The sequence below is a fragment of the Drosophila arizonae genome, chromosome 2 (assembly GCF_054131065.1).
Source record: "Drosophila arizonae isolate 15081-1271.41 chromosome 2, UAZ_ARI_1.0, whole genome shotgun sequence".
NCBI lineage: Eukaryota > Metazoa > Arthropoda > Insecta > Diptera > Drosophilidae > Drosophila > Drosophila arizonae.
In genome coordinates, this window is record NC_142922.1 from 28,519,736 (window position 1) to 28,539,824 (window position 20,089).

General features: G+C 41.2%; 6 protein-coding genes across 7 annotated transcripts; all 6 read right to left on the minus strand.

Moving 5' to 3' along the window:
* Positions 1 to 1,577: 1,577 nt before the first annotated feature.
* LOC108621717 (uncharacterized) lies at positions 1,578 to 5,364 on the minus strand. 2 transcript variants are annotated; one of them, XR_016271578.1, is made up of 8 exons: positions 5,028 to 5,364; positions 4,649 to 4,956; positions 4,026 to 4,597; positions 3,168 to 3,314; positions 2,999 to 3,109; positions 2,736 to 2,893; positions 1,716 to 2,672; positions 1,578 to 1,654 (listed from the first exon to the last, which is right to left on the minus strand). XR_016271578.1 is itself a non-coding variant. In XM_018019201.2 (7 exons), exons 1-7 carry the CDS (start codon positions 5,242 to 5,244, stop codon positions 2,383 to 2,385), a joined length of 1,803 nt encoding a protein of 600 aa, XP_017874690.1. In that variant the 5' UTR covers positions 5,245 to 5,364; the 3' UTR covers positions 1,578 to 2,382. The 2 variants fall into 2 exon arrangements, 1 of the variants encoding a protein (XP_017874690.1); XM_018019201.2 differs by having other exon boundaries at positions 1,578 to 2,672.
* A 1,493-nt stretch (positions 5,365 to 6,857) lies between these two features.
* Positions 6,858 to 9,253, minus strand: LOC108621718 (uncharacterized). The gene is made up of 7 exons (XM_018019202.2): positions 8,883 to 9,253; positions 8,511 to 8,818; positions 7,850 to 8,418; positions 7,640 to 7,786; positions 7,470 to 7,580; positions 7,253 to 7,410; positions 6,858 to 7,192 (listed from the first exon to the last, which is right to left on the minus strand). Exons 1-7 carry the CDS (start codon positions 9,097 to 9,099, stop codon positions 6,909 to 6,911), a joined length of 1,794 nt encoding a protein of 597 aa, XP_017874691.1. The 5' UTR covers positions 9,100 to 9,253; the 3' UTR covers positions 6,858 to 6,908.
* Positions 9,254 to 9,345: 92 nt separating this feature from the next.
* Positions 9,346 to 11,709, minus strand: LOC108621719 (uncharacterized). The gene is made up of 7 exons (XM_018019203.2): positions 11,329 to 11,709; positions 10,969 to 11,276; positions 10,339 to 10,901; positions 10,138 to 10,284; positions 9,965 to 10,075; positions 9,750 to 9,907; positions 9,346 to 9,693 (listed from the first exon to the last, which is right to left on the minus strand). The coding sequence occupies exons 1-7, from the start codon at positions 11,540 to 11,542 to the stop codon at positions 9,404 to 9,406; spliced, it is 1,791 nt and encodes a 596-aa protein (XP_017874692.1). The 5' UTR covers positions 11,543 to 11,709; the 3' UTR covers positions 9,346 to 9,403.
* Positions 11,710 to 11,890: 181 nt separating this feature from the next.
* On the minus strand, positions 11,891 to 14,320 carry LOC108621721 (uncharacterized). Its single transcript, XM_018019208.2, has 7 exons — positions 13,941 to 14,320; positions 13,543 to 13,850; positions 12,936 to 13,489; positions 12,735 to 12,881; positions 12,566 to 12,676; positions 12,340 to 12,497; positions 11,891 to 12,278 (listed from the first exon to the last, which is right to left on the minus strand). Exons 1-7 carry the CDS (start codon positions 14,143 to 14,145, stop codon positions 11,992 to 11,994), a joined length of 1,770 nt encoding a protein of 589 aa, XP_017874697.1. The 5' UTR covers positions 14,146 to 14,320; the 3' UTR covers positions 11,891 to 11,991.
* Positions 14,321 to 14,968: 648 nt separating this feature from the next.
* LOC149270701 (uncharacterized) lies at positions 14,969 to 17,446 on the minus strand. Its single transcript, XM_089463127.1, has 7 exons — positions 17,101 to 17,446; positions 16,738 to 17,045; positions 16,107 to 16,666; positions 15,905 to 16,051; positions 15,740 to 15,850; positions 15,517 to 15,674; positions 14,969 to 15,449 (listed from the first exon to the last, which is right to left on the minus strand). Exons 1-7 carry the CDS (start codon positions 17,306 to 17,308, stop codon positions 15,169 to 15,171), a joined length of 1,773 nt encoding a protein of 590 aa, XP_089319253.1. The 5' UTR covers positions 17,309 to 17,446; the 3' UTR covers positions 14,969 to 15,168.
* Positions 17,447 to 17,600: 154 nt separating this feature from the next.
* LOC108621720 (uncharacterized) lies at positions 17,601 to 20,005 on the minus strand. The gene is made up of 7 exons (XM_018019205.2): positions 19,638 to 20,005; positions 19,262 to 19,569; positions 18,642 to 19,195; positions 18,435 to 18,581; positions 18,257 to 18,367; positions 18,023 to 18,180; positions 17,601 to 17,955 (listed from the first exon to the last, which is right to left on the minus strand). The coding sequence occupies exons 1-7, from the start codon at positions 19,852 to 19,854 to the stop codon at positions 17,675 to 17,677; spliced, it is 1,776 nt and encodes a 591-aa protein (XP_017874694.1). The 5' UTR covers positions 19,855 to 20,005; the 3' UTR covers positions 17,601 to 17,674.
* Positions 20,006 to 20,089: the final 84 nt, after the last annotated feature.

Consider the following 20,089-nt stretch of genomic DNA (forward strand, 5'->3'; position numbering starts at 1 on the left):
CTGTTTCCATTACTCAATATTTCCGCACACATATATGTATATGGATTATTATGCACCGCTTGAGGTCATGTTAATGATAAATATATTTTTAATTGAATTATGCATGTGTACTTAACCGTATTAGGGGCGAGCCTTAACAAATTAGTTTTTTACTAATGTATATAGTGTGCGTGTGTGTGTGTGTATGTGTGTGTGTGAGTATTCGCGTGTGTGGCATACAGGTCAATCGCAACGCACAGCTGACAGCTGCCCTCATTTCTATTAATTTTATCTCTATATATACAGCCATTGCCACTGAAATAGAAACATTTTGAATAATATGATAGTAAAATAAAAAATAAAACATTAAAATTTTTTTTTTTTTAGATTTAAAAAAAATACAAACAGTTTAGTTTTAGTTAGTTTTTACTGAAACATATATTCATCTATAGTAATGACAAATATGTTATCATTATACGTAAAAATGTATTTAAAATAACAAAATTGATTTATTTCGCAAATTTAAATTATTTGAAATATAATTTTTATATATTTTCACACATATTTCATAAAAATTAAAATAAAACGAATGCATAAATATGAAACATATAAAAACCACTCAAGTGGACCTATTTATATGACGGCAACTGTTTTTATTCGTATTATTTACACAACAACCTAATTTGAGCACTTACAAAAGAAATGAACTGTAGCAAACCATTTGTGTTTAGGTCTTCTTTTTCATTCAATGGCCACAACATTAACTCTTAAGGGCAGCCGCAAAAAAGCGTCAGCTAATTTTTGGCACTTGTTGTACCCCTTTTCTTTGGTCGGAAGCACGCCCCCCACCCACCACTCTGCCAGCCAATCCGCATCGAAAACCGCAACAGGTGATAAGAGCCGTACGAAATGTATACAGTTTCGGGCTGAATACAAGAGATCAGGCATGCTATGTATATGAATAAACATTGGCCTGGCTGTAAAAGTTGGCACGCCGATTGTCGAAGCGGACTTGCATAACCTCATTTGTGAGCCTTATGTGTGCAGCTCGCGTGATGTCGTGTACGCAGATACAAATAACGGGAAAAAGATACAGCGACAAGTGCGCCACACGAGATTGAAGCCGAAGCGTGCACAGCCCAAAAGTCGAGCTCCGTTTTTGTGCCCCGAATCTGAGTTCCAAGTGGAATTAGGGTATGCTGGTTTTGAAAGAGTGTTTGTTGGACATAGCTCTTAGCAGGAAGTATACAGCTTAGGACCAAAGTTAGCCATTTGCTATCTATATATATAACAACCTTCGATATTTAGCGATAGAAGGACAATATTAATATTCAAATCTTTCTAATTCAGTCTAGGATAATTTTACTTTAGTTTATGAAAATTAACATTTCTTCCGTTTTCAAAGTATGCATAAATATTGTCTTAATAAGCCTATAATGATCAATCAATAATAATAATTCAATAGAAAAAAAACAGGGTGTTTGTAGTCGATCAAAATAAGAATAAATAAAATCTGAATAAACCTATAAATAGTCTATGATAAAATTAAAAAATAATAATAGAAAACAGGGTGTTTTCTAGTCGATCACTCCCGACTCTTACTTAGATTTGCGCTGCGATTAAGTCTCTAGTCGTTGATGATGATTATTTAGATGGCGCAGCTATCTTATTTTGTCTTAATAAAGTTGTTAAATTTAAATTTTGTTACTAATTTTTTGTCTTATTTCGGTACTCACAATAGATTTTGGGGGTTTCGTTTCTATGCAGAGGAAATTGCATTATCGAATCGAATCCAGAGGAAATGATTTATGGCCACTATTAAAAGCTAAAAGCCAAATGAATGAATGTAGCTTGAATCTATAGCAGGCAAGTGTCATTGAACTGGAACACAATAGATTCGACTACGAAGAACCGATATGGCTATCTACCCATCTACAGGTCATAAATAAAACGGGAAGACTCTGGCCTGTCCACACAATTGCGCTGTGTGGCAATTCTGGCTACAATTGTGGCGACTTCTGTTAGCCCAACTGGAGGGCGTCGCATTTTGAGGCGACGAGATCCCAGCCACGGCGACTGTTTGCAGCAATTTTGGATCAATTATATAAAGTTAACTAGCGACTTCTGCAGACATCATCATAGCCTCGGCGCCTCCATTGTTTGGCTGACGATTGTCCAAATGCAGCTCACGATTTATTCAGTTATTTACCTCCCCCTCAGTGTGTTTGGATTTTGCTCTTTCTCTTCGTTGTTATTTATTATGAGCGAAATTCATTGCATTCCACTGCAAGCTAAAAGTGTATGCGCCACTGCTACAAATTTTGAGCAACTGATCTCCAATGGGGCTAGAAACTTAAAATTTTGGTTAGACAAATACGTAATAGCGAGAGAAGTGTGCGAGGTCTATTCGTCGCGCTTGGCCAGCTCCTCCAGGAACTTGGCGCTCTGCATCTTAATCTGCTTGCGGCACGGCACATTGGCCAGCGTCTTGTTCTCGACGAGCAGATCATCGTCGTCAATGGCCTCCATCTGCTGCGCATTCTCGCTCACCTGCTCGTACATGTTGTGGCTGGCCAAGAAGTCGGCGTGATACTCCTCCCTGTTGCGAGCTATCAGAGCCGGTTTCATTTCCACCAGATAGCCCTTCATCAGCTTATACAGTTTGCGCTTCAGGACGTGCATCACAACATCAACTGTGCGGAAATCAAATTTGTTATGATCTGACAATACGAAGACTATCCGATCTGATACTCAACTGTTTTCCTCGTAAATCTCTGGCGCCGCAGAGCGAACATTGAGCATTTCGAATTTCAAAAGCGGCAATTTCAGGTACGAATTCGGATACTGAGTACGCAGCAGCTTTGGCTGACGATCCACGTGTCGCAGGATCTCAATCATATTCCAAACGCTGACGCTGCGTGGGAAAAGAATGAATAATAAATAAAGCTGTGAAAAAGATCCTTCAACAAGAGTTTCTAAAACATGTCCTATATTTATATATAAAACACTCCCCGCCTACCGCAACATGACAAATGCATCGCCCCGATTCTTCAAATACTCCAACGTCTCCTGCTCTTTCACCAGTTCTTCGGCGTAGGTTTTGCGCAAGTCCTTCAAGAGCTCCATGCGGCTATAAAAAAAGGGATTGAAAGTAATTGGAAAGCCAATTTAAAGCAGCATTCTCTCACTTAATTTCCTCCTCGGATAAATTGTTCATGAGCACGCCCTTCAACACATTGGCGCACTTCATCTTGGTCTCGAGCATCTCGTGGGCCAACATATCGCACTCGATAATGCGGTGCAGCTTATCATTGTTGTCCACCTGGCACTTCATGCTGCAAGCGAAAGATTCAACTCAAGTTGTTAGCTAATTCTCTTGCTATCAAATAGCAAAAATGGAAATATCAAAATAAAAGAAAAAATCGTCAAACAACAATTTACAGAAAAGTATCAGACGCCTGCTCGACAAATAAAATCAACTGATGAGCGAGTGCAATTTTTCTAGAGAACAGATTTTCTAGAAAACGATGAAGAGTACATACACAGTCTCTCAGTGCTACGAGCACTGGACCAATTGCCGCATCTACCCTGCTTCAATATGAACAAGGTCTCATTGATGTTTGGTTTAAATAAATCGAAAATAGTGAACTTAGTGCAAATCACATTCTCGTTCAGACCCGTGAATTGTTCATTAATTGCCGGCATAATTGAAGTTAGTTATAAATGCAAAAGATGGATGCTAAAAATATAGGCCTTCTTAGGAAAAATCTTTTTTTTTTATATATTTATTTGGCTGTCCTAATTTATCCGTGCAAACATTATAAATATATTCAGATATTTTGTACCTGTACTTTAGCATAAAACTGTGACGCACCCTACTGTCACATCACCTAGACTTAGGCAAATAGAAAGCAATACTTAACAACGTAAATATGTAAATATGGATTGAGCTCAAACCAAACTTATTTATAAGTTATTGCTAATGTTAGTAAACGTGCTTAGTGCTTACGAAAAAAATTAGTTAACAAACACAGAGTATGGCTTACCGCGGATATATTTCCCTGGCCTGGGAGCATAGGGTCACAAACTTGATTTCCTCGATGGTCTTCTCGACGGATTTCAGTACCAGCTTCAGCACCACCATGCTGCGCGTCTCCCTCACATAGCGCTTAGAATTGGCGCTGGGTGGAATTTCCACCTTGGGCTTGGCATGCGTTGTCAACGCTAGTGGGCTAGCGGGTCGAATGCTCTTAAAGGAGGCCATCATTTGCAGCTTCTCCTGCAGGTTCTTCCGCGACTTATCCTCCAGCTGGCGGTACTCCTGATTGAGTTCCCTAAACTTGGCTATGGCCGGCATTCCCAAGTAGAGTATGTGTTTTATGAAATTCGCTTGGTCCTCCATGTCGCCGTTGAGGGATCGCAGTATGGGCTCGTAGAATATGGCATCGTGCCGGAGCACCTGTATCATCTTCAGGTACGTGCTATTGATGGCCTTGACGGCCTTTAGGCGCACATTCGAGTTCTCGATTTTTTTGATGAAATCGCGGGACTTGACCTCCTCGTCTATCACATATTCGTTCTGGTATTTGATGCGATTCTCTAGCACGGCGCGATTCAGCTGCAAAAAGCAATATGAATGTGATGTCACTGAATCGATAGTCCTTTATACTAGTATTTGCTTGTATTCCTTCTTCAGCTGGCCCAGTCGGCACTCCAGGCGATCGCGCTCCTTGCGCATGACGAATGTGCGTTGGTTAATGTTGTCCACCACCTGATCTATGGGCATTCTCTGGTATAGGCGCTGCATGTCCTTGTGGCGGTCCAGCAAATTGCGAATCTTGTGGGTGCAGTCCCCGACCCGGATATTCTGCAGCTTGACCCGACCATCGCGGCACTGTATCTTGAGGCGTTTACTCTCCAAAAAGTAGCGCTGGCGATTTGCTTTCGTCTCGTGCCGCTTAAATACGGCACGACGCGCTAAAGGACAAGGTATACCGTATACGTAATATCCATATATATAAATATAGAATCCGCCCTGTTTCACTTGCCTAGCAAATCGGCCATGCCACTATATTCCTCGGTCAACGAGCCTGGCGTCCAACGATCGTCCACCATCACGTGCTGACGCACATAGGACATGCCGAAGAGTCCATGGAACCGCAAGGCCTGCGGATGCACGGGCTTCGGCGCCAGAGGATCCCGATCATTCGACTTGGTGCGACGGGTGGTGTGCGTCAAGCTCTTCTCGCGCTTAAAACAAGGCATAGTAAGTGTGTGTTAGTATAAATTAAAAAAAGAAAAGGTTTAGTTTCTGTTGTTAAAAAAAATATATATATATATTAAGTGTATTTAACAATTGAACAATAACTAACATAATCTGAATAAATGTAATGAGGGCAATTCCATTGGCAACCTCAATTGATCAAACAAAAATATTATAAATCTAGTATTCATTTAAGTGGGGCTATGCTACTTACGCTTGTTCCATATGCCACGGCTCCAAGGCGGCTCAGTCTTAGAGGATGTTTTGAAAATTGAATATTTAATTAAGTTGATAATATCTGTCTACTATCAATAATTTATCTACTATACAGTCTCGGGTTGTAAAAAGATATGCGCCAAGAGTGTAATGTGAAAACCTTTTTATATTCAAAATTTTAAGTGTTCGCTATTGAAGCGGCGAAGTAGTTTGCACTCATGTGGACTATTCACAGAGATTGCACAAAACCAACATACTTATTCGCAAAGTGCATGAGTATAATAGCCAAATATGTAAATAATAATGTTACTGTCATATTTCATATATAATACTCGTAAACAAGCGAGAGTGCCTGAATATTTCGAGCGCCGTCCAATTCTACGATTATCAATATAAGTATTTCCTTTACATATTTCCTTTATGTATTTCCTTTACATATTTGCTTTACGTAGTTCCTTACGTATTTCCCTTACCTATTAGACATCTGCATGGATACATCCAAGAGGGAAATTGAATCATTCATTCTGAAACTAAGTACACATTTTTTCCTGTACGTATTTCCTCTACATGATTGCATTACGTAATTGCTCTACGCATTTCCTTTACGTATTTAGTCTACATATTATTTCCATTACACTTTTTCTTTACATAATTCCATTATGTATTTCCTGAACTTATTTTCTTTACGTACTTCCTTTACCTATTCCTCTACGTATTTCCTCTACATACATAATTCCTTTACGAATATTCTTTACGTATTTCCTCTACGTATTTTTTCCACAAGGACACTATACTTCACTTTACAGCACTTCACAACTGACCCCCAACATTCCTGGGCGACTGAAGAAATGCTGCAGCTGCTGCCCTTTATATAAGGCGACTTTAACTCAAACCTTAAGTCTCTCAAATGTTGAGACCGACGTTAGGTAGAGATCGTTGTAGTCGACCTTCAAGTGACCAATAAGAACACTCTCTGCTTGTGCAAGCATTCTAGAGTCGTTTCACTTAAATATAAATACCAAATGAACACTTCTGAATACGTATAGGCAATTTAAATGATCTTCTTAGAGTCAGACACTGACACAGATATACAGGCAGACATATAGATATACGAACAGATATATATATAGGCAAACAAACACGCATAGTTAAATCGGCTCACTCCAATATGCTAGCAGGGAAAGCAGTGGTTCTATAAAGGACTAGGAATTCTGCATAATCTGCCTCTATTTCTGGCTATTCCAACCGATACTCATTTTCAACGGATTTATTAAAAAAGCGAATAATTATTATTATTATAAATACTCAAAGCATACTTGATCACTACTTTCTGATGATATCACTTATTACTATGTAGTATGTGTGATGGTTACATTTGAATTATCAGAAGACTTGAAACTTTGATTTATGCTGTTTTTTGGTTTATTGATCAATAAAAGGTATATGTAGTCTATGTATTGCTTATTTTGATCGCTTGATCAATAACTTTGGCACTCAGCACCTTGATCTGTTTGCGACTGGGTATATCGTACAGGGTCTTCTCATTTAGTAATATATCGTTAGGAATAGCCGATTGCTCCTGATCTTCCGACGAGTACTTAGCTTTATCACAGGTGTCCATATAATCTGAATGATACTTCTCCACACTGAGAGGTATGAACGGTTCCATCTCCGATTTGTAGGCTTTTGTGAGCTTAAACATTTTGCGCTTGAGCACACTCATAATTTCTTCAACTGTTTGAGATGGGAAAAGAATTTAAAATGAGATGAAACTAGTGAATTGATCGACTTAACTGTCTACGGGGAAGAGATCAGGTGGTTGAGAATACATATTAAGCAATTCGAATTTAAGGAGAGGCAAATTCAGATACGAATTCGGATACTTCTGTCTTATTATTCTGGGATTACGATCTACATGGATTAGCACTTCATAGAGATGCCAAAGGGTCCACCTGAATATATGTTTAGATAAAAAAGCATATAATATTTATTTATGTCTAGAGAGCAATACCGAAACATAATGAACACATCGCCACGATCTTTCATATATCTCAACGTGTCTTGCTCAATTTTTTCTTCCGCTGCCATCTCCGTTTTCAACTGCTTAATCTTTTCGAGCCGCCTGTTAAACATTTCAGTTATAAGTTAATTATTAATGCGTGAATTCCATAGGGAACATACTCGATTTCCTCGCTGCCTAGATTATTGGCTAATAGAGATTTTAGCACCAAGGCGTATGTCTTTCTGTCCTCAAGGTTATATCGACCTATTCCTTCTAACTCGGCGACTTCTAACAGCTTGTGATTTCGTTCAATGCCGCTCCTCATGCTGCAAAACCAAAAATTTACTTACCGAACTCTTAAAGCTCTCTCAAAAGCTAAACGATCTTACCGAGGATATATTTCACTGGCTTGGGCGCACAGTGTACCAAACTTGAGATCCCTGATAACCTTCTCGATTACCTTGATTACGTTCTTGAGCAATAACATGCCGTGCGTCTCCCGCACATAATGATGCTGGATTACCACTTCATCGAGCTTCCTGACAGTCCTTTTGCGTTTAAATTGCTCCAATGTGTCGCGAGAGCTGTCATTCAGCAATCCCAACTTACTCTGATGATCGTGTATGTTCCTGCGAGACTTATCCTCCAGTTGCTGATACTCCAGATTGAGTTCCTTATACCTGGCTATAGCAGGCGTGCCTAGATAGATTATGTGGCTAATAAATGTCGCCTGATCCTCCATGTCGTCGCTGAGGGAACGCAGTATGGGATCATAGTATATGGCATCGTTGGACAGCACTTGCACCATTTTCATATATGCTATGTTAATGGCCTTGATGGCCTTCAGGCGCACCTGCGAGTTCTCCACTCTTTTCATAAATTCACGTGACTTGACATCCTCCGCCAGCTCGAACTCATTCTGATATTTTATATGATTTTCCAGTACTGCACGATGCTTCTGCAAATTAGATAATATAATGCATATATGCATGCGTATTTTTATTATATTATGTATATTTTATAATATATGCCAGCCCCCGAACGACTCACCAGCTTTTTCCTATAATCGACCTTCAGCTGACTTAGTCGGTACTCGAGCCGATCGCGTTCCTTGCGCAGGACAAACGTGCGCTGATTGATGTTGTCTGCGACCAGGTGGATGGGCATCTTTTGGTATAGACGCTGCATGTCCTTGTAGGCGATCAGTAGGTTCCGAACGGCAACCGTATTGTCAGCTGAGATAATGTTCCGCAGCTTGGCGCCACCATCGCGACATTGCGACTTGAGCCGCTTGCTCTCTTGGATGGCCCGCAGTCGATTGGCTTTTATCTCGTGTCGCTTGAAGATCGCAAAGCGGGCTAGAGCAGAAAAGATAGCTAAGCCCTTGGGACAAATATATACATATATGGATTGCTCACACACCCAGCAAATCGGCCATGCCAGAAAACTGGCTACATAACGAGTCGGGGGTCCATCGATCGTCCACGATGAAGTGCTGACGCACGAGCTTCTCACCGAATAGCCCGTGGAATCTGAGGGCACGCGGATGGACGGGCTTTGGGGCCATCTCATCTCGGAACGATTGCTTAGGCCGCCGTAAAGGATAGCGACTCCTTTCAGAAGAGGATTTCTTTTCCATTTTTTTATTTTTTTCTTTTCTAATGTAAATGTATTTTTTTTTTTATTTATTTATTTTTTTTTGTTTAATATTTTTTTTTTTTGGTTTTTTTTTTTTTTTTTTTTTTGTTGAATTGTGTTTTTCAGGTGTACCTAACAATTGAATGAAATCTTAAAACATGGGAAACTCATATCAAATTCAACTAGAATTTAAGTTCATGGTCTACTACATTTTCGCCGAAAAATAAAAAATAAATCAAATCTCCTATTCAAAGGGGTAAGGAAAGCGTGTGAAGTTTATTAATGATTTAAAAGAGATCGGAACGTTATGATTCTTCCCGTCTGATAGCGCTTTCCACTATCCTAGCACTCTGCGCCTTTATCTGCTTGCGGTTCGGTACATTGATATTGACCTTGGTGTCTTCCAATAGATCGCCACCGATTGTCATGCGCGTATGTTGATCGTCTTCATTGTAGGCCTCCCGTCGTTCAAAGGTGGCCAAAAACTTTTCGTGATACTCCTGTTTACTCTTCTTTAACGATGGCAGCATTTTGTCTGAATAGCCCTTCATTAGTTTGTACACCTTACGCTTGAGTGTATTCATAAGAATTTCGACTGTTTCCCAGCAGAAGATTAGGTATAAGAAAAACAAATACTTTCGTAAAACTTACCGTCGACTTCAAAAACCTCGGGTGGCACGGCAAAGGCGTCCAACATCTCAAACTTCAGCAGGGGCAATTTTAGATACGAATTGGGATAAGTGGTACGAAAGGTTTTTGGATTACGATCGACATGTCGAAGAATTTCATAAAGATTCCACACATTAAATCTGAAAAATTCCAAATATAAATCAGACTACTTGGATGCATACATATTCAACTCTTACCGAAACATAGTGTAAACATGTGATTGATCTATTAGATATTCCACACTCGACTTTTCGAATTCCTCGTCATTCTTTAACGTAGCTTTTAAAACATCTATGTAATTGAGGCGACTGAAAAGCAATTAATTAATTAAGATTTCCAATATGTAATACTATGGTAATAAAACTCTTACTTGATCTCCTCCTCGGACAAATTGTTAATCAAAACACCCTCCAGCACACTAGCACTATTCATCTTACTCCTGAGCGCATTGAGAGCCTGCCTATGGTGCTCGATCTTGCGGTGCAGCAGCACATTGCTCTCCACCTGACCCTTGAATCTGGGGACACAAAACCTAGAGTACCTCTTATATAGTATTTGGTATATACTTTACTGTGGATAGATCTCCTTGGCCTGCGAGCAGAGTGTGACCAGCTTCAGTTCCTTGATGGTCTTCTCGATGGACTGTAGCTGCAGCTTCAACCGTTCCATGCTGTACGTCTGACGCACATATCGTCTGGGATTTGCTGATGGAATCTCCTTGGTCTCCACTGCAGTGCGCTGATTCACGACCTTTGGCTGCTGCTGTTGCAACGACGCTAGCATCTGTATCTTATCTTGGAGATTGAGTCGTGCCTTCTCCTCCAAGATTTGGAACTCGCGATTGAGGTCCTTAAACTTGGCTATAGCCGGCATCCCCAAGTATAGTATGTGCCGTATCAGAAGCGCCTGATCGGTCATATCGTCATCGAGCGAGCGCAGTATGGGCTCATAAAATATCTCATCCTGCAGCAGGACCTGTATCATTTTCTTATATGTAGTATTTATGTTTCGAATGGCCTTCAGGCGGACATTTGAGTTTTCTATTTTCTTCATTAATATACGAGATGCTGTCTCCTCCTCCAACACATAGTAGTTCTCATACTTCATTAGATTCTCCAGATTGCAACGCTCACGCTATAAGTTTGTAGATATAGAGATAATTATACCACTTGATGTTTCTCTTTATCGGAATGCCACTCACCAATAGAGTTTTATATTCATGTTTCAGCTGGCCCAAGCGAAACTCGAGACGATCTCGCTCCTTGCGCATGACAAAGGTACGCTGATTGATATTGTCCACAATCAGATGTATGGGCATCTGCCGGTAGAGGCGTTGCATGTCAATGTGGTCATTCAGATAGTTGCGTATCGTATGCAGATTGTTGCCGGATGAGATGTTCTTCAGCTTGATGTGCCCATCAAAGCATTCGGCTTTCAAACGCTTGCTCAGCTTCAGGAGACGCAATCGATTGGCCTTCGTCTCATGACGCTTGTAGATGATGCGACGAGCTAGAGCAATGCTTTCAGTCATACTCTGGCTATAGATAGACAGGTTACTTACTTAGCAGCCCAGTCATGCCACTGAATTGATCGGTCAGAGATTGAGGAGTCCATTTCTCGTCCACAATCAAGTGCTGGCTGGCATAGCCCATGCCAAAGAGTCCATGGAAACGAATGGGACGAGCCCGCAACACCTTGGGAGTCAAGGCATCTCGTCCACTGTTCTTCTTTTTCAAGCAGAACTCAAGGCTCTTTTCCTGCTGAAAACAAGGCATGTCGATACGATATCGATATCACTTTTATGTATTCATATATCCTTATGTTTGTATATATGTTTTTTTTTTTTTTTTTTTTTTTTTATTGTTTATTTTATTTGTATTTCTGTGTTTTCTGTAGTGTACCTAACTGTTGTGTAATGCTTACAGTGTTGAAGTAAATAATTTCCAATGTACGTACTCATCAACTGATGCACCTTTCCATAGCCTGCTATATTCAGGTATATAAAATATTTTATTATTATTTAAAATATTTTTAAAATTTTTTATTTATTTTATTAATATTAAACGCATTGTACATTCCCCAAATTAAATATACCACCATAGAAAAAGTAATAAAGCCAACAATTTAGTGTAAGATTCGTGTTTATAGTTAAATTGAATTAAAATCTAATATCAATCTAATCATAATATCAATCTGTGAAATTTGAAAAACAGGGTATATCCAACTACTCTTCATGAGCTTTGGCTTCCTCTACCACCTTGGCGCTCAAAGTCTTAATCTGTTTTCGTGACGGAACGCTCAGGTAGACTTTGCCGTCATCGTAGTCGACCACCTTCATGTCGCCTTCGGTGCCCTGTGTGTCCATGTAGGATAGGCGAGTGGACAGGAAGCGTTTGTGGTACTTCTCCCTAAAGCTGCTAATTGGCTCGCGGTTATTCGCCTCGGCAAGCTTTTCGTAGCCCTTCATCAGCTTGTAGAGCTTACGCTTAAGCAAATGCATGATCTTATCCACTATTGGTAGGTAGGAGAATTTATAAATATGATGCAGAAGCAAATAGTAAATGTACCCAACCATCTTCCTCGTAAAGCGGCGGGTTGACCGCAAACATGTCGAACAGCTCGAACTTGAGGAACGGCAATTTCAAATATGAGTTGGGATATGCACGTCGAATCATAAAAGGGCTGTGATCTATGTGCCGCAATATCTCCACGAGATTCCAAAGACTAACGCTGCAAATTAAATCGATTTTCCATTTTTTCTTAATTATCAACTCTGATATTTTCCAAATCCGCCTTACCGCAGCATTACGTAAGCATTCGCACGATTTCTTATATGGTCCACACTAGTTTCCTGGAAAGCCTTGTCTGCAGTCAATGTGGCTTTCAATGAACGAATGTATTCCAAGCGACTATCGACAGTTGACAGGTTTCAAAATAAATTCAATTACTCATATATCATATACCCACTTTACTTCCTCCTCGGACAGATTGTTCAACAGTACGCCTTCTAGTACGCCCGAATATTTTAGTTTGTTACGGAGCATTTCCCGACTCATTAGATCAAACTGAATCTGCTGCGTCAGGTTCTTATTGTTTTCCATCTGAGTCTTCGCGCTGCAGAAATACGTTTCTAAAATTGCCTAATCAAATGTTTTTCTACAAACGAACCGTAAATAAATCTCTTTGGCTTGCGAGCAAAGTGTTGTGAACTTTAATTCCTTGATGATTTTCTCGATCCTCTGCAGTTCTTTCCTAAGTTCCACCATGCTTTTTGTTTCCCGCAAATAGCGATCCTTTCTCGAGTCTCCAACTATGTCCTGCAAGTCCTTGGTCGGAACGAAAACCCGCGGCTTCTTCAAATCGGCAAGCAGCTTCACCTTGGCCGCATAGTCCACACGCGACTTTTCCTCCAGTCGTCGAAACTCCTTGTTGAGCACCTTAAACTTGCTTATGGCAGGCAGGCCCAGATAAATGATGTACTTGATCATATGCGTCTGCTCTGCGATGTCATCATCGAGGGAACTCAAGATGGGCTCATAGAATATCTCGTCCTGCAGCAGGACTTGCACCATTTTCTTATATGTTGTGTTGATCGTTTTGATCGCCCTGAACCTCACAGTCGAGTTTTCGATTTTCTTCAGCAACATGCGAGACACGAGTTCCTCTTCCAATACAAACTCATTCTCATATTTGATGCGGTTTTCCACAATAGCACGCTCTATCTATTTAAGAACTTGCTTCATTATTTCCCAATGATTCAGGGTTAACCACTTACCAGCAAGTCATTCAGCTTCTGCTTCAGCTGCTCCAAGCGAGCCTGCAGACGATCCCGCTCCTTGCGCATGACAAATGTGCTCTGATTGATGTTGTCCGCGACCAGGTGAATGGGCATCCTCTGATAGAGACGCTGCAGGCTGCTGTGATTGTTCAGCATGTTGCGTATCTCGTGGGCATTGTTGCCGACCGATATCTTCTGCAGCTTGAGGCGCCCATTCATGCACTCCTCCTTCAAGCGCTCGCTCGTCTGATGCAGACGACTCACAAGGGTCTCCTTCTCATGTTTGTTGTAGATAAGCCGAGAAGCTGGACCATGGAATATATTTGATTTATTTGATTCAGTTAAGCAGCTCTGGATATACTATCTCATATATAATGTATTTTATATTCGCTTACTCAGCAGACTATTGATGAATGTATATTGCTCGGTGATCGAGCTGGGCGTCCAGTTCTCGTCAAATATTAGATGCTGGGCTGCGTGCGAGTAGCTTAAGAGTCCGTGCACATTGGGGTCTCGAGGACGCACCGGCTTCACCACAGTCCGCTTCCTCTCTCGCAACTGGCGCTTTGATGGTGGTCTGTTCCGCTTATAGCAAGGCATTTTGGAGTGTTATGTGTTTTATATGATTGGTAGATATGTATTTAGTTATGTATGTATTTATTCATATGAATATATGTGTGTTTTTTTGGAGTTTGCTGTTGTTGTTGTTGTTATGTGCGTCGCGATTGTATTTGAATGATTTGTTTTCCTGTAGTCGAAGGCTGGCATAAGTTTGAAAGCAAATTCTCAGCCAAGCAAGGACTGAAGCCTTATCGATGTTACTATTATGGCAGAAAGGTATGTGGCTGTCCCTACAATGTACATTTCATATTGTTAATCAAAATGATTCACCTGTTTATCTTGCTCATCATCTCATTAATTATAAAAGATATAGACTTGAAAGTTTAAATGAATAGTATAATGTAAATATGGTATATGTCGGAGAAATACTATCATTCGAATAACAATTCGAATAGAATATCTTACGGATGTATCGGTTCATGCATAGTATTGGCTCATATAATACCACACTAATATCGAGTGTGGTGCTGACGAGGTTGCCAGCTAGTTGCGATTGATGTAATCGAACGTGCTAGTGAAACAGCAGGTTGATTAGCAAGAAGAAGAGCAACACGCAAGAAATAACCAACATATATATCCTCGGAAAATTGTTCCATTACCTTATCGAATTTAAAGCATAACCGGAATACCCTAAGATCCACAGATTCTAGACTTACACTGTAGATTTAATATACGGACCCGAGCAATAAAAGCCGAGTTACCTAAAACTATAACTACTCTCATATCATTTATATACAATATAATAAAAACATTTTACTTTCGATTGTTTGGTTTATATTTATCTAAATTGATTAGTCAACAATTAAATATGCCATCAATCTAATATTTTGTAAAAAAAATATAAAAGTTATAGGTCTTAGTTGTAGCTGTGTCTGATATCCTCCTCTACAAGCATGGCGCTCATCGCCTTAACCTGTGTCCAGGACAGAATACTGAGGTCGACGTTGTCCTCATCAAGATTCAGCATGCCTCATGCATATATATATAAGATATATATACATCTTAGTCGTAGCTTTCTCTGATTTCCTCCAAGATCTTTGAACTCTTCGCCTTAATCTGTTTACGTGTGAGTATAGCGGGGTCCACTTTATCATCTTCAAAACTTATCCTGGGCTCAATTAGTTGACTGCTCTGCCGGTCGGCACTGAGTCTCATGCGATCCATGTAACGGCTGTGATACTCATCAACAAACTTCTTGGTGTTCAGGTCGCGAAGTGGAACATTTTGGTAGGCCTGCACCAGCTTGTAGAGCTTGCGCTTGACCAGATGCATGATTTTCTCAACTGAGCATTGAATATTAAACGAGAACATAAATATGTAGTTAAAAAATTTATCCCAGCTCTACTCAACTGTCTTCCTTAAAAATCGGTGGCGCCATCGCCAGCATTGTGTACAGCTCGAATTTGAGTAGAGGCAATCGCAAGTACGAGGTTCTATAACGCCGACGAGTGGAATAGGGGCTGCGATCGATGGATCGCAGGATCTCGGCAAGATTCCAAAGGAACAAGCTGCGGATGCAATAGAAATTCATGAGCAATAGCAACGAGAGCTATCTGAAAATAATCGACTCTACCGTATCATGATGAAAGCTTTCGCACGATTCTGGATGTATTCCAACGTGTCCTTCTGAATCTCCTTTTCTTTTTGCAATTCGTTTTTCAGTGTTTCGATGTATGTGAGTCGTCTGTCGGGCAAATCAAAATGTGAAAATATGTTTCAAAAATCATGATATACATACTTTATTTCCTCCTCGTTCAGATTGTGGACTAATACACCTCGCAGCATACTCGCAGAGACTTGTTTCTCCTCCAATACGTCGCGACGCAAATGCTCGCAAACGATTTGACGGCTCACCTGATGGTTTTTCTTTATCTGACTCTTGGCGCTGAAACAGACACAGTTTTTGAGTGGTACAAGGCCCAAAGTTTTTGTAGACTAACCGTGGATAAATCTCGTTTGCCTGTGCGCAAAGTGTATTGTATTTTAGCTCGTTGATCTCTTTCTCAATGGCCACCGATTCGTTCTTAAGCTCCGTCATACTTCTCGTCTCACGCATGTAGCGTTCGCGTTCCGGGATATTAATAGATTGGCGCATGTCCTTGGCCGGGAGGGGCACAAAAGTCCGTCTCCTCCGCAGTTCGGCAACAAATTTGATCTTGGCTTGGAAATCGGCATGCGATCTCTCCTCCAACCGTCGAAACTCTCGCTTGAGCTGCTTGAATCTGTCTATGGCAGGCAAGCCCAGGTCAATAATAAACTTAATCATCCTAGTCTGGTCAACAATGTCATCATCGAGTGAATTTAAAATGGGCTCATAATATATCTCATCCTGCACTAGGATGCGCACCATTTTCTTGTATGTGGTATTTATCGTTTTTATCGCCCTGACCTTCACAGTTGAACAATCGAGTTTTTTCTGTAAAATTCGCGCTTTTATTTCCTCCTCCAAAATAAACTCATTCTCATATTTGATGCGGTTTTCGAGTCTGGAACGGTCTATCTATTTGGAATTGCCAAATTAGGTTTTGCCCACTACAGGGATAGAGAATTTAGGCTGCCCTATATACGAACCTGCAACTGATACAATTTACGCTTTAACTGTTCTAGGCGGGATTGTAGACGATCCCGCTCCTTGCGCAATGCGAACGTGCTCTGATCGATATTGTCGGCCACCTGGTCTATGGGCATCTTATGGAAGAGGCGCTGCATAGCCCTGTGATTGCTCAGCATGTTGCGTATCTCATGGGCGCTGTCGCCGCCCGATATCTTTTGCAGTTTCAAGCGCCCATCGTGGCATTCTTCTCTCAATTCCGCTGCTTTCGCCCGAATGCGCTTTTGGCTGGCCTCCTTCTCGAACTTATTGTAGATGCTGCGAACGACTGAGGCATAGTTTGTGCGTTGAGTCACTCGACAGAGCTGCTTACAATTACTTACCCAGCAGGCTGTTCAAATGGGTGTATTGCTCGACTAGCGAAGTGGGCGTCCAGGTGTCGTCAATGACTAAGTGCTGGGTGACATTCGCAGTGCCGAGGAGTCCATGCGTATTGGGGTCTCGAGGACGCGCTAGCCGCAGTGGTTGAAGAATACCCTTGTGCCTCCTTTGGCGGGCCAATAGATTCTTACTTCGTACACCGCACGGCATTTTGAATGTATTTTATATATTTAAATATTTTAATATATATGTAAATATAATTTTATATATATATGTAAATATTTTGCGTTTTAGAGTTTGTTGTTGTTGTTATGTGCGTCGCGATTGTAATGAATAATTTTTCAAGTAGTCGAGCATAGGCATTCGATTTTAATTTCATCATTTTGAAAGCAACCGCACAGCCACTTCTTTCTCTAGAAAATAGTCCTTACAATGAAACAAAGCTAATAGTCCTTAGCTAGCCCGAAATTCCTCTTTTTGTGCAATAAAATAATACCAGAGATCAGTGGACGTTTAATATATTTGTGGAAATGTAAAAAACTAGAAAATTTATTGACATGAATCCAAAACCAAAGGCTACGATTCGTCCCGCCTGGAAGCCTCCTCCACAAGTCTGGCGCTCTGTGCCTTGATCTGTTTGCGATTCGGTATGGAGGCCAGGGTCCTGTCCTCCAACAGATCATCGATCTTTGGCCCGTCCTGCTGGTCATCATCAAGCACTCTGACCGGCTCAACGGTCTCCAAATAAATGCGATGATAACGCTCTCGACTTTGGGGAATGGCCGCTGCCATGGCGGGAGTGAATGACTGCATTAGTTTGTATACCTTACGCTTAAGGTAATGCATAATTGAATCAACTGTGTGGAGAAGGGAATACGTGATTAGATTTCTCTGCTTTAAGTGCTCAAGAGGTCATTTGCGAACCGTCTTCCTCAAAAAGTTCGGGGGGGAAGGCTCTTATTTCAAGAAGCTCGAATTTCAAAAGTGGAAGTTTTAAGAATTCATTCGGGTATTGTCTTTTGTACAGTTTAGGATTGCGATCTACATGACGAAGGATCTCCCACAGATTCCAAACGGTCCATCTGGTAATGACCGAGACAGAGAGAGGGAGAGGGGAAGATTATACAAAAAAGAGATGCCCCTATAATGTAAGCATACCGCAATAGCACATAGGCATCGGCCCGATTCTGTATGTGAGCGATACTTTGCTCCTCAAACTCATTGTCGCTCTTCATCATTAGCCGTAGCTCTCTAATGCGCTCTAGACGACTGTCGGGCAGGTAAATGGGCTATATAAATACACATATGAAAGTCAAGTGTTATCAGAGCTGCATACTTAATTTCTTCCTCGGATAGATTGTTTAGTAGTACATCCGAGAGCAGAGTGGAGCATTTAAATTTTTGCTCAAGCATCCGTTTGGCCTGCATTTTCTTTTCGATTTCCCGTTTTAGTTTTTCATTGTTTTCCATTTGAGTCTTAATGCTAAAAAGTCAATAATTCTTTTATCATTAGATAATCTACTTGGGTTCTAAAAGCACTCACCGTGGATAAATCTCCTTGGCTTGCGAACACAAAACGGTCAATCGAAGATTTTTGATTGTATTTTCAATCGTCTGCAGCTCAGCTTTGAGAATCGCCATGCTCTCGGTGAGGCGAAGATAACGCTTGGGATTATTGGTCTGTATCTCTCTGACTACGACCTGCGGTGGTCCAATAACAATTGGCTTTTTCAGCGAGTTCAATATCTGAATCTTGGCAAGTTGATTATTGCGAGCCTTCTCCGACAATTGCAAGAGCTCGCGATTCAGGACTTTGAACTTGGCGATGGCCGGCATGCCCAGATAGAGTATGTGCTTAATGAAGTTCACCTGGTCCTCCATATCGTCATCGAGAGAGCGCAGAATCGGCTCATAGAAAATCTCATCCTGCAGCAGGACCTGCCGCATTTTCTTATATGTCGTATTTATGGTGCGTATGGCATTCAAGCGCACATTCGAGTTTTCTATCTTCTTGAGGAGCACACGCGACTGTAGCTCCTCCTGCAAGATATACTCATTCTCGTACTTAATCATATTTACCGCCCTGGACCTCTCCATCTGTTGTGTGTTCGGGTACAGAACATGAATTGCGATAATCCACACGATTATTCAGCAATATATTACCAATAGAACTCGATATTTCTGCTTCAGCTGCTGCAGTCGAGCGTCCAGGCGATCGCGCTCCTTGCGCATGACGAAGGTCCGCTGATTGATGTTGTCGGCGACCAGATAGATGGGCATCCTCTGATAGAGACGCTGCAGGCTGCTGTGATTGTTCAGCATGTTGCGTATCTCGTGGGCATTGTTGCCGACCGATATCTTCTGCAGCTTGAGGCGTCCATCTGCGCATTCAGTTTTCACGCGCTTGTTCTCCACCAGGAGCAGGGCACGATGGGTCCTTGTCTCGTGCTGTTTGTAGATAACGCGCCGCTCTAGACGCTCGCTCGAGATCAGACCACAATATCTTTGCAAATGGCAGGATGGATGATGGGTCACTTACTCAGCAGCTCAGCCATGTTGCCATAGAGATCGGTAATACAGCTGGGCGTCCATTTCTCGTCCACAATGAGATGCTGGGCTGCAATGGACATGCCAAAGAGTCCATGGTAGCGCATGGCGCGAGGACGAACCGGCTTGGGCGCCATCGGATCCCTATCATTGGTGGTATCCCGCCGAGAGCGGAACTCAAGGCTCTTCTCCTGCTTGAAACAAGGCATCTTGACCGTGTATTGTCTATGTTATGTATGTCTATGTATTAATTATGTATTTGAGTTTAAGAGTTTAAAGATCTGTTAGTGTTATGTGCTCGTGTTGAGTCGTATAGTTGTATTGAATATTTTTGTTGTGAATAGGTCCCTAATGTTGTACATGACATAGATGGATTACTAGATCGCTGGAATTATTCAATCTTTCTCATCGGCAAATATTTTTACAAGAAGAAAACACGCCAAT

Coding starts and splice junctions, on each gene's coding strand:
- LOC149270701 (XM_089463127.1), bottom strand. CDS start 17,308: ATGCCGTGCGGTGTACGAAGTAAGAATCTATTGGCCCGCCAAAGGAGG. Junction 16,052..16,106: donor GCAAACGAGATTTATCCACG/GTTAGTCTACAA, acceptor TGTCTGTTTCAG/CGCCAAGAGTCAGATAAAGA. Junction 15,851..15,904: donor CTGAACGAGGAGGAAATAAA/GTATGTATATCA, acceptor TTTGCCCGACAG/ACGACTCACATACATCGAAA.
- LOC108621719 (XM_018019203.2), bottom strand. CDS start 11,542: ATGCCTTGTTTTCAGCAGGAAAAGAGCCTTGAGTTCTGCTTGAAAAAG. Junction 10,285..10,338: donor GCCAAGGAGATCTATCCACA/GTAAAGTATATA, acceptor TTGTGTCCCCAG/ATTCAAGGGTCAGGTGGAGA. Junction 9,908..9,964: donor CATGTTTACACTATGTTTCG/GTAAGAGTTGAA, acceptor GGAATTTTTCAG/ATTTAATGTGTGGAATCTTT.
- LOC108621720 (XM_018019205.2), bottom strand. CDS start 19,854: ATGCCTTGTTTCAAGCAGGAGAAGAGCCTTGAGTTCCGCTCTCGGCGG. Junction 18,582..18,641: donor GCCAAGGAGATTTATCCACG/GTGAGTGCTTTT, acceptor TTGACTTTTTAG/CATTAAGACTCAAATGGAAA. Junction 18,181..18,256: donor GATGCCTATGTGCTATTGCG/GTATGCTTACAT, acceptor GGTCATTACCAG/ATGGACCGTTTGGAATCTGT.
- LOC108621717 (XM_018019201.2), bottom strand. CDS start 5,244: ATGCCTTGTTTTAAGCGCGAGAAGAGCTTGACGCACACCACCCGTCGC. Junction 4,957..5,027: donor TGGCATGGCCGATTTGCTAG/GCAAGTGAAACA, acceptor CTTGTCCTTTAG/CGCGTCGTGCCGTATTTAAG. Junction 4,598..4,648: donor AGGAATACAAGCAAATACTA/GTATAAAGGACT, acceptor TGCTTTTTGCAG/CTGAATCGCGCCGTGCTAGA.
- LOC108621721 (XM_018019208.2), bottom strand. CDS start 14,145: ATGCCTTGCTATAAGCGGAACAGACCACCATCAAAGCGCCAGTTGCGA. Junction 13,851..13,940: donor ATTCATCAATAGTCTGCTGA/GTAAGCGAATAT, acceptor TCCATGGTCCAG/CTTCTCGGCTTATCTACAAC. Junction 12,677..12,734: donor CTGTCCGAGGAGGAAGTAAA/GTGGGTATATGA, acceptor AACTGTCGATAG/TCGCTTGGAATACATTCGTT.
- LOC108621718 (XM_018019202.2), bottom strand. CDS start 9,099: ATGGAAAAGAAATCCTCTTCTGAAAGGAGTCGCTATCCTTTACGGCGG. Junction 8,419..8,510: donor TCGATTATAGGAAAAAGCTG/GTGAGTCGTTCG, acceptor TCTAATTTGCAG/AAGCATCGTGCAGTACTGGA. Junction 7,193..7,252: donor TGATCTCTTCCCCGTAGACA/GTTAAGTCGATC, acceptor CATCTCAAACAG/TTGAAGAAATTATGAGTGTG.